At 33.1% G+C, this 12380-nt stretch overlaps 1 protein-coding gene across 1 annotated transcript; it reads left to right on the top strand.

The window, feature by feature from the left end:
• Positions 1 to 6924: 6924 nt before the first annotated feature.
• LOC147391797 (ARM repeat superfamily protein) lies at positions 6925 to 12208 on the top strand. The gene is made up of 2 exons (XM_086457634.1): positions 6925 to 7243; positions 11137 to 12208. Exons 1-2 carry the CDS (start codon positions 6960 to 6962, stop codon positions 11960 to 11962), a joined length of 1110 nt encoding a protein of 369 aa, XP_086313760.1. The 5' UTR covers positions 6925 to 6959; the 3' UTR covers positions 11963 to 12208.
• Positions 12209 to 12380: the final 172 nt, after the last annotated feature.

Below are 12380 nucleotides of genomic sequence, written 5' to 3'. Positions count from 1 at the left end.
CGAAATCCTGAGAGTCATCGAGAGCTCGCTCACTTGCTCTCTCTCTCTGTTTTCATCTTCATCTCCATTGAAAACGAGGTACTGGAGAGCTCCTAGAGGTATTGTCTGGGCATTCTGGAGCTGTTAACTCTGTGAACTTGAATCCAGCTAACCCCCATATGTTGGCATCAGCCAGTGATGACCGTACAATTCGCATATGGGGTTTAAATCAGGTCAAACCGAAGCGTAAGGATGCTGAGAGTAATGGTTTTATCCATCATTGCAATGGAGGAACTTGAAGATAACAAGAACATGGGAATAATCAGATATTGATGTTCTCTTCTAGTCCATTGGTTTCATGTAAATTCTTCTCCTTTTCACCTTTATTGCTCCTCTTTCTTTTTCTTTTTTTGTCTTGGCATTCATAGCAAACACGCATGTAAATTGTGCGGCCGCTGTCTGCGAATAAACCATTTACTGATGACCATTTTTTTTTTATAACTGTTTTGTTCAATTTATATTTCACTAATGGGCAGTTGGGAAATCCATGCTGTGAAATGGAGAAAGGCAGGGATGCCTTAATTAAGGATTTGAAAAAGATCCCTTTTCTAATTTCTTTCATAAAACAGGACAATCTTAATCTGCCCCTTCCCCTAGAACCCAAATTAAACTTAGTCATATTCGCTGCAGCAGTGGTGGCAACTTGACTCCTAAGGAGCTTACAGTAGTCTGGATGATGGGGACTATGACATCCTCAAGTATGCAAAATCATTCTTCTTTTGTTACATTACAAAAGAGAGTGTAAAGTCCCCCTTTCATCGCATCGACTTCGTTTTCAATGGAGATGAAGATGAAAACAGAGAGAGAGAGAGAGAGAGAGAGAGCGAGTGAGCGAGCTCTCGATGGCTCTCAAGATTTCGATGGAGACGAAGAGAGAGAGAACGACTGAACTCTCGTTCTGTCGAGTAGAAAGAGAGAAGGAGAGTTAGTTCGAAATTTGTAAAAACGGAGGGATGTGTTTGCAAATTTTGAAAATTCCGTTTTTAATAACTGAACTGACGTGCGGACGTATGTGCACCGTTGATTTCAGCCCATCTAACGTCAGAGAAACATCAGTTTCTCATATGGTTATTGAGACGTCCGTCGAACCGCCCCCTATATATATATATATATATATAGGGTCAGGTTCAAAGGACAACCATTTCTACACACATATAGACAACGTGTTTTGTCTTATATGGGCAAAAATGTTTGAAATGGACTGATTTTTTGTGAGGATGATCTCTGTGATGAGGGGATCATCCTGGAAAAAAATCATCCCATTCCAAAACTTGTAACCCCATCAAAATTGATTTACAAAAATTGGACGGTCTAGAAGTTTCATAATGAGCTGATTTTTGGCAAGGATGATCTCCTCACCACAGAGATCATCCTCACAAAAAATCAGTCCATTCCAAACATTTTTACCCATATAAAACAAAACACGTTGTCTATATGTGCGTAGAAATGATTGTCCTTTGAACCTGACCCATATATATATATAGATAAATCTCATTTAAAACACGTTTCACACTTCTAATGATTAAAACAACAAATTGTTTTTTGACTTTTTTTTAAAAAAACACATTTTAATGTTTTAAACACATATTTTTTTGAAAAAAATAAATAAATAATATCCGTTTTTTTGCTAGTCTACACTTGATTTCAATGACCTTTTGGTTGTTTGTGCTTTGATTCATTGTTTAATGTAGGATTTAATGATAATCCTTGATGTTATAATTTTTTTTTTTTTTTTTCAATGCTATAGTATTTTTCTCAAAAAATGCATTGATGGTTAGACTTTTTTAATCATCATAAAATATATAATTATGTGTGGGAACAAGTTATCATAACATGTTATCATACATAGATATTCAATGATATTCTTTTCGCATAAAAATATATTCTAAGCTTAAAATGAATGTCAAATGTACTATACATTACGTTAAGAATACATTTTTTTTTATATAATTTTTAATATATATATATATATATATATATCTCATTTTTACCCAATTTTTTCTCATTTATTTTTCAGTTTTTTGAAGTTTTTCTTTAAAACAAGGGTAGTATTTGGTTGATCATTTCTCATCTACGATTTCTAGTCATTAAAACAAGGGGTAGGATCCATATACTTATGGAAATAAACTCATATGTTCAAATATTTTTCCTACCTTATAAATGTGAATCCAATGGTCAAGATTTATCTTAGAGATATGTGATATATTCTCGAGATACATCTTGTATCTTAATCCGTGGATTTCGCTTTACAAATAGGGATTATATTTGAACATATGAGTTTATTTTATTTTATTTTTATGAGTCTATGGATCTTAACCTTTAAAACAAGAGAACGATAGTTTGTTTGATTTTTTAAAAACATTTTCTTAACTGACTTAGTAAATATTTGAGCCTTACTAAAAGTCGTTTTTCTCTAATGGATTATCACCTCAGCAATCCAACACCACATCACTCTAAGTCACTTAAAAAAACTTAGATCCAAAAAATAATTTTTTTAAACTTAATTCAAGGGTTTGAAAATGGACAACTACCAAATTTCTATAACATACTCCCAAACATAAAATTGAAATTTAATATTGAAAAATAATTATTTTTTAGGATTTTGTTTTCAAAGTTTATGGAATTTTATACTCTACAACCTTGAAGCAATGGATCATATTTTTGGATGTCATAAGTTGAGCCAGGGAGAAATCCTTATTAACTTAGTTAAAGTTGGTCGGACTCTTTTTATTTATTTATTTATTTATATACATATGAAGGATTATGGTTGGCAATGATTCGAAATATAACCAGTGTCTGAACTGGTACGATACAAAAAAAAAACTTGAAAATTTGAATCGGATTCAAATGCACCCCAATCGGTTCTGAGAAAAAAAAAAAAAAAACGATCCGAACCTATTTTAATATATTTTTTTTCTTAATTTCATATAAATAAGTATAGATAACATGTTTTAATCTTTTTGTTTTCCCCTATATTTGTAATTGAAAAGTGGATTTTTTTTAATTTTATGAACATTTTTAAGTTGAAAATAAGGCATGTCTTTAGATCGGATTTTGGTCACATATTCATTAATCCGATTGGATCAGGTACATATTTTTAAAAAATCAGATTCATATTAGAGTGGTACTGATTTGATATCGAACCGATCCATTGCCAGCCCTACAGTAGGATGAGTTGGATGGTTAAAGATGATTACACGTGGCATTATGAAATCGAAACGTGGGATAAAGACAGCTCTACTGTGTTTAGTAAAAGTTTCAAATGGTATCTAAAAAATATCTCAATAGTTGTTGTTTTTTTTATTAAAATATAGTAAATCGACAAAAAGGCACGTCATGTCGTGAAAAGTATAAGAGATCAAAATCTTATCAGGCCATAATGTCTGGGTGGGCCCACCATCTAATTGATCACAACTAAGAATTAACTCACCTTAGAAAATGAAATCTAGCGGTTGATATCAATCTCAATTTGTGGCCAAGTAGAAAGGATGGTAGGACCCTCACCTAAGTATTTAGTATTATTCTTGTTCACTCAAATTTTTGCATAAAAAGTGGTTTGGAAAATATTTGTTATACTCCCTACATTTTCAAACTGATGATATATCCTTTGACTATGTTCTTCTCCTTTGTGCCGAGGTAAAATGATCTAAATGACCTCTTCCTCTATGTTCTGAAAAAAAAATTGGTCGGATTTTTCTTCTCAAAATCAGTTATTTTCAAACTCTTCAATTTTTATTGTAAATTATTTTTTAATTTATTGAACTTCAATTTCAGTATACGCATTTCAACCTTGTTTTAACCTTTTGTATAGATCATCTTCTAATTAGAAGTTCGTATCTTGTTCTTGGAGTTCAAAGTATAAGATTTTAGAACGATAAATTTCTTTTGAGAAAAATTATTTAATGAACCGTGATAGAGGATTTTTTTATTTATTTTTTCAAAATACCCCTTAACTTTTGAAAGATGACTTGATGGTATAGGTAGTAGACTTCTTTTTATTTTAATGCATCCTCACCTCTCTATCAATCATGGAGATTGACATTGAAATCGATGAGATGGAAAATTAAAATTGTTGAAATCGGCCTTTGATCCAATCGCTAAACCCTAACAATAGTTGAATATGAACCATTGAGATCAATGATTCAAATAGTCAAGATCAACTATTTAAATGGTTGATCTCTATGATTGGATTTTGACGTTTTTTATGAAGGGGCATTAAGAAAGAAAGATTTTACTAACTGGGTTATCAAGCTACTATGAAAAAAGTCAAGGTACATTTAGAAAGAAGTAGCCATTGTAACTCTATAAGGTTCATTAAGTAAAGGCAATGATCTAATTACATCATTATGTTATGAATAAACATCATAAGTGATTTTATTATACAGTAATTTAGTAAAATCCCCCATTAAATTAATGATTTTAGATTTACCTCAGTGGTAATCAAAATCAAAAACCCTTGTTTTGATTTCCTTTTTATTGGAATCAATTAGAGTCAAATCTAAATTGGAATCAAACCAATAGGAACTAGAACTGTTAGGTTCTATTTGATGGGTACGCACGGGTACTCGAAACTGATTTATTTTGTCATTTTTTATACCTTTTCTATTTTATTATCATGGGTATCCCCACCTCTCAAGTGAGACTAATCTCATGATCACACGCACCGCCTCCTCAAAAAGTCCTGCGTGCAACCAGTTGAGTGGGAAGGTCAAAATTAGTGCATGTTATATGAAACTATTCAATTTTTCATATAAAATTATGGATTGGACTTTTAAAATGGGCCATCTCTTCTAAAATAGGGGAATGCTAACATCCAATACTTCATGGAAATGTTAGCATTGTCCAACACTTTTTTTTTTCCAATAATACTCAACCTTGTTTTGTCTTTTAGTGAAAAAGACAAGGGTGTATTGTTCTTTTACACAATAAATGCATGTTTACATACTAAATGTTATGAGTATTTAAGTATTTTGAATTTTATATATATATATATATGTTGTAGTAAATACTTTGACAATCAATGCTAACATAATAAATGTATTTATTAATGACATAATAAATGTATTATTGTATAAAAGACTAATATACTCTTATCTTTTTCACTAAAAGAAAATATGAGGAGGGGTGTTGTTGAAAAAAATAAGTATTGGATAATGCTAATTTCCCCATGAGTTTTTGACTATTAACATTCCCCTCTAAAATAATATTACTTTTAAAGAAGATAAATTTTAATCTTTGAAAAAGATCATTAACTTACATCTTTAATATAACAAATTAGAACTAAGTTGATAATTTTGTAGATAATATGTTAATTTTTTAAAAGAAAAAAGTTTGTTTAGTAACTTAAAATTTTTTTTTCTCATTCGATTCTTGAGAATCAGTACCGATGGCTATCTATGATCTGATACTAGTTCCATTTATTTTAGAACAAGAACCAACAAGAAATGAAATCAAAAAAATATAATGGTTCTTGTTCTAAGTGCCTTAGGATCCAAAACGAAACTAGCCCATTGACACCCCTATTTATCCTTACAAAATGCAATATTGGGTTTATCCACTTTGACTAAAAGTCAACGTTCCTTTTTTTTTTTTTTTAAATGAATTAGTGAAATTTGAAATTTGCAAATTTTGATTTAATAATTTAAGTGTGAAGGGTATTTGAAAAAAAAGAAAATTTTCACAATTAATTAATAAAATAAAATAAAATAAGACAAGGGTGGTAAACCTATCATGCATTTAGCAAGGGGTAAACCTAATGTCACAAATTTAATAGGAGATTTTGTTAAATTTACTTCTTATTATATAATGTGATTTTACAATAAAATCATTGATGATGTTTACTCAAAACATAATGATGTGGTAATATCACAATCCTCAAGTAATTTTTCTTTTCTTTTTCTCTACAGGTTGAAGTAGGTAATATCATAAAAGTTGAGGACTGGGTAAAGAAATTTAGGGAAAATTATTTAAAGGATCGTGTGGAAGAATTTCTTTCTCAATAATCCCTAAGTTTAGCACAGTTGCTTGGTAAGGCATTTAGTGAACTTTTATTTATTAATGGTCCCTCATTACTGGCAAACTCATCTTTCTTTTATTTACTATCGAGTTCACCACTTTTTATTTTTTGTCAAACTCACTACTATTTATTGTTGAACTCGGTGCTTTTATTATTGCTGAGTTCAGCATTAGTAAAACCCATCCATTTTTTTTATTTTTGAGTTTTTTCAACTAAAATACATGTAAAGATCGATTAAAAACTTGCGATAACGACTTGTTTAGATGATTTCAACCCAAAAGAACCACTTTTTATCAATTTTCATCCAAAAATTAAGGAAAAAAGTGAAAACATTTTAATTTTTTTACATACATCTTTAAATATTTGAAAAAACTCTTAAAAATAATTTTTTCTTTCTTCTTAAATCCTTTTCAATGGAATGGAGTCTCCGAAATTCGATTGAGATGTCAAAAATCCAATTTTTTGGATGAAAACGATGAATTCGGATGATTAGAACATTCAATCATGAGAAATGAGGTCCAAAGACTGTTAAGAAAAGAAAAATTTGCTAAATCGACTATTAAGAGATCGTCCAAAACTTAGAGACTATTTAAAAAAATGTCCCTTTCCCAAGATTGTAAGTTTCCCAAAAATTTACCTAAGAGATTGAAGACGATTGGTTGAAAGAAGAAAAATCAAGGGTTTGGTCATTTGTTGAAGAAAAGGGTATCTAAGTCATTTTTATTAGTATATTAGAGAAGACTCTAGAATAAAGGAGTACATTTCATAGAAAAAATGCAGGGGCTATGCCACAAATATTCATCAATATGTGGGGATGTATGTCTAAATAACTATGTGATACATATCTATATATAAAAACTCCAGAGTACAGAGAGAGAGAGAGAGAGAGAAGTAGGTGTGAAAAATGGGACAAAACAGAGATGAGGAAGAAGAGGAGTGGAACCAAAGAAAGCAAAATCTAGTTCAAGAGCTTGCAAGAAAGCTCATCAATGGAGGAGATGATCTCGAATCCAAAATTCAAGCTGCAAGAGATATCAGAAAGCTTGCCAAGTCCTCCATTAAGATCCGTTCGAGCTTTGCAGCCGCAGGCGTCATCCAACCCCTTGTTTCCATGCTCTCCTCTTCGAATCTCGAGGCCAAAGAGTCTGCCTTACTTGCTCTCCTTAATCTCGCTGTTCGTAACGAAAGGTGAGTTCTTAGGATATTAGGATTTAGGGTTTCTCTCTATTTTTTTTTTTTTTTTTACTTCTATGGAACCCTAGATCGAATTAATTTACTTTTATTTGTTGGAGATTCTTTTGTATGGAATTAGGGTTTTAAATTTATCTCTGCTTGGATTGCAATTTGGCGCCTAAAAAATGATTTTTATTTTTTTCATTCATTTATTTTTGGTGCAACAATCTAGACCCAAACAGTTCTTGAGATTTAATTTCAAGTTAGTGTCGTCAAATTTTGTCTAATTATAGCTCTCATTTCATTTTAATCGCAAATGATTTATGATTGTGGATGAAGTTTTTAAATATACCATGAATTAGCTCAGTTAGAAGCATAGTCACAAAATTCTCCGAACTCTACCAGAAATTCCTAACGCAGATGAATAAGGGATAAGTTGATTAAATCAGCGAATTAATCAATGATTTATCGGTTAATCTCCAAATAAGGTAACACTTTTACCTTTCAATCTGAAAATATTATCTTTATCAACCTTCAAATTTCAAGAACAAGATAGGGTTTTTGGGAGGTTGAAGACGATAGGCTTTGGGAAGAAACCCAAAAACATCATTTGTAGAATCTCCAAAAAATTTCCCGAGCTTATCTGAATTAACTGAACTAAACCCCGGCTGAACAATTGCCAAATCCAAACTTGGTTAGGATGATTAGAACTTAGAAGCATGCCGGTTTCCTATACCGTGTTTCATACTTCATCCATTCAATCCAAAACGAGGGAAAATGGTTGGGGAGAGCAAAAGAAGTTATGAAAATTAGGATGAATTCAAACATTTGTATTGGTGTGGAATATCTTCTATAATGTTAGATTTTTTTTCCATTTTTAATGGGTTCACTTGCTTGGTTATTGTATCTTTGTATTAGCAAGTTTTAAGATTTTATGTTGTAGTTAACATCAATAGCTACATATTAATGATGTGTGTGTGTGCTGTTTAGATTTCTTCATATGTTGTTCACCATCAGAAAATTTTGTGAAGCGGCCTGTAGTTTGTGAGCTAATCACCTTTGGAAAATTTTTATTTGAAAATTCTTTTCTATCAGGTAGAGATTTGAGAGACCAGTCTTACAAAGATGGTTTTAAAACTCGTTTTGACGTCTCGTCTCGGACGAGTTTTCTGATACGTTTGAGACGTCTCGTTCAACAATGAGAAAAATGAACGTGGGTTTTAAATCTCATCTGATACATTGACTTGTCCGTCCATCTCGTTGCTGGGCGATACCAAGACGACTCGGGCAATACGTCTCGGTCTTGGACAAGTTTTGAAACCATGCTTACAAATTCAGTTTCACCTAATTTTTTCTTGTCGTCGTGTTCTTCTTGTTTCATACTTAGGAAAGTTGCCACCTTGCTACTTTATTTTATAGTTTGTTCCAACTGTTGGTCCTTTTCTAATTTAAAAGGAACAAAAGACAAACAACAATTGTGCTTAGCGGAAGCAAAAAAACGTGTATGGAAAAAAGATCAGATGCTTCGAAAGAGATGCATGAATGCACGATAAGTTCCTTTCAAGGATCTTTTTATAATTTTCTCATAGGGGTGGCTTCATAACTATAGAATAAACGAGTCTTCTAGACTCTCTTGAGAACTCTTAGAATTCTAAAGACAATTAATGTGAATTAACTTTCAATGCTCTCCTGTTAGAAAAAATCTCCAATCTACTGGTTTGGATGTGAAATCAAAGAAGAAAATAAACATGAGAAAGGAAACCAACCACAACACACAAATTTACATGGAAAACCCTAAATCAAGGAAAAACCATAGTGCCACACATATTTCACTATGCTCAAAGACCCAAAAAAGAATTACAATGTTTCTCTCACAGAAATCCACTATAAATACCCCTAATGAATTAGGGTTAGCAACCTACTAACAAAAAAGTAGGTTTTGCCCTTCGGGCAGACCACAGCACTGCCTTAATTTAACATTAAATGCTAAACTTAAAACTTTAATCTTCAATTTCAATATCGTCGATGTCATTCTTTGTAATTTTGACTTGGTTCTTTTAAATCTTTGGCTGACGGTAATTTTTATCTTCGAAAATAATGAAGTAGTTTGCATGGAGAAAGATAACTATAATTTGAGCTCCAGTGTCCTCTGCTTCTTTCAATGACCTTTCTTGGTTTTCCGAAATATTCTTCAATACATCTATTGTTACCAATTTCAATGATTGCTTTAAATATCGATTGATTATCCAATCCTCCTTTCCAAATATAGTATGTGTGAGGCTATGTAAGCCTTCAATTTTTGTTTTTTAGTGGTTTCTTTCAAAAGTACCTTAAATGGAGCTTTGACTATGACAATCCATATGAACATTATGTTGTCGCACATCAAACAAATATTAACAACCGATAAAAAACCATTTCAAAAAATGTTCCTCCAATTTTGAACCATGAAAAATATTTTTTAAAACGAAAATTCCAACTAATAATCATTTCATCCCAAGATATTTTAACCATGCTCTTTGATACTACTTATCTTTCCAATTATTATAGAAAATTCCCAAGTAACATTCATTTTTCAGCAAATAAGGTTTAATGTACAACATCCCCTTTAAAACTTATTAATGTAACGTTGACTTCGTAGTCAAAATAGATAAAGTTTACTGGAATTGTTTGCGCCTTCCCCTGCTTCTTTCATTGTCCTTTCGTGGTTTTCTGAAATATTTTTCAATATATCCATTGTTTCCCATTTCAAAGATTTCTGTAAAAATCGGTCAATGGTCCAATCCTTCTTTCCAAATATAGTTGATGCGAGGCTTCAATTTAAGATTTTTAGTGGCTTCTTTCAGAAGTACCCTAAATGGAGCTATTACAATCTCAGTCAACATTATGTTGTTGCACATCAAACAAAACATTTTACCAGCCATCCCATAAATTTTGGAATAAGGCTTTGATCGTGACATCAAACAAAACATTTAGAGGTTTATTGGTCTCATCCATGTCTTTGGACACATCTGGATGCCTTTTGCATTGCAATTTAGTTCTCATCCTAATTTACTTTAAAGGACATTGCTTGTCCAAAATGCAACTCAAGTTTGAAACTTAGCCGAGGATAGCGGGTGCCCAACTTAACCAAAAATTGGAGTCTTAGTGATTTTGAATTCTAAATACATCTTGAAATCCTCAAATATATAGATTTGTTTTTTAAATGAAAACTAGATATCAATGTACATGCAACAATAGTTGTATTACCATTAATCATTCTTCCTAAGTATAAGGCTTGTTTGTAGGGACATTGCTTGAAACCATTATCCTGAAGCACCCAGCCTTGTGTTCCAAGCTTTTGGTGCATGTTTATAACCATAAAGAGCTTTCTTGATAGACGTAGTATTAGTACTAATTAATATAACTATTAAGAATGGCTGATTTCATGTTCATTTGACAATCTTTTACTGATTTTTAGCTGGTAATGAGATGATCGATCTCACTATCTTGATCCTTGCAACGGGTGCAACTACATCTTTGTGGTCAATTCCCCTCTTTTTCTTATAATTTTTGCAACAAAGAAGTGAATTTAGTTTTTTGTAATCCCACTTGACTCTGATGGACCTGTTTTTTTTCCTATTGGGATGAACAACAAGTTCCTAATTGTTGTTTCTTTTCGTTCATTTTTTTTTTTTTTGTTGTTGTGAAAGAATTACAAGATCTAAGCATGGATACCATGCCTTTTTTACTTAAAAGAACCAAAAACAGACAACAATGGTGCACAAGTATGACCTAATGCACAACAAATTGTAGGAGATGCTTGGCTAATTAGAGGACTGTGCAGTAACTCTTCATAGTTTGCTTTCATTTCTCATGATATTTCATTTGGTTATCTGGCTCAATTTCATTTTCTTTCCATATATTCTCAGAAATAAAGTCAAGATAGTGACGTCTGGTGCTATGCCCCCTCTTATAGAGCTCCTCAAATTCCAAAATGGCAGTTTAAGGGAGTTAGCCACTGCAGCAATTCTTACTCTGTCAGCCTCAGCTGCTAACAAACCAACTATCGCAGCTTCTGGAGCTGCCCCACTTCTGGTTCAGATTCTTAGCACAGGTAGTGTCCAAGGGAAAGTTGATGCCGTTACAGCTCTATACAACCTTTCAAGCTGCACAGAGAATCTTACTCCCATTCTCGCCAGAGAAGCAGTCCCTCCTCTCCTCAAACTGCTCAAAGAATGCAAGAAATACTCCAAGTTTGCCGAGAAAACAACTGCCTTGCTTGAAGTTCTGTCTGACTTTGAAGAAGGTCGAATTGCAATTTCCAATTCTGATGGTGGGATTCTCACCATTGTAGAGACTGTCGAAGATGGATCTCTTGTCAGCACAGAGCATGCAGTTGGAGTTCTGCTCTCGCTGTGTCAGAGCTGCCGAAACAAGTACAGAGAACTCATCCTTAAAGAAGGTGCCATCCCGGGCCTTCTGCGACTAACTGTTGAGGGCACACCAAAAGCTCAAGAGAGGGCACGGACACTTCTGGACTTACTCAGGGACTCCCCTCCACAAAATAGGTTCCCATCAGCTGTTCTGGAGAGCATTGTTTATGATATTGCCACCCGAGTTGATGGAGCTGACAAAGCGACTGAAACTGCTAGAAGGTTACTGCAAGACATGGTTCACCGAAGTATGGAGCTCAGCATGAAGAGCCTCCAGGTTAGAGCTGCATCATGCACACCTGCAGAGATTCCATCTGCATGAGATGCTTTTTCGTGGTTCTGTGGTTATCCCTCCTTGTGATGTTGAGCCAGGTGGAGCTCCCATGCCCATGGCTTCATCCAGATTTAATTGGATCACAGTCACAATAATCATATGGGACAATATCACTCACTGGGTGCTTAGGTTAACCTGTTGTGGATTTTATATCAGGTTGCCGCAGTGTTTTTATTTTCATGTGTATACCAGTTTCTTTCTGAAATCTATACATGTAAATTTCTTTTGATTCAAGTGATAATGGGACATAATTGTTCTTGAAGGTTTTAGTGAAGCTCCAAGCAGCACTGATCTTCCAAGAATCCATAAATGAGATTTGCAGTGAAAATTAACAGGGTTGCTCAACTCAGCATAATTGATTTGCTTTTTAATTGCTCATCATTTCAGTGCCAGCGCTCGATCTTGG

This window comes from Akebia trifoliata, chromosome 11 (assembly GCF_017979445.1).
Source record: "Akebia trifoliata isolate Shusen 1 chromosome 11, ASM1797944v1, whole genome shotgun sequence".
In the NCBI taxonomy this organism is placed as follows: Eukaryota; Viridiplantae; Streptophyta; class Magnoliopsida; order Ranunculales; family Lardizabalaceae; genus Akebia; species Akebia trifoliata.
This window is presented reverse-complemented; position numbering and strand designations above follow the sequence as displayed.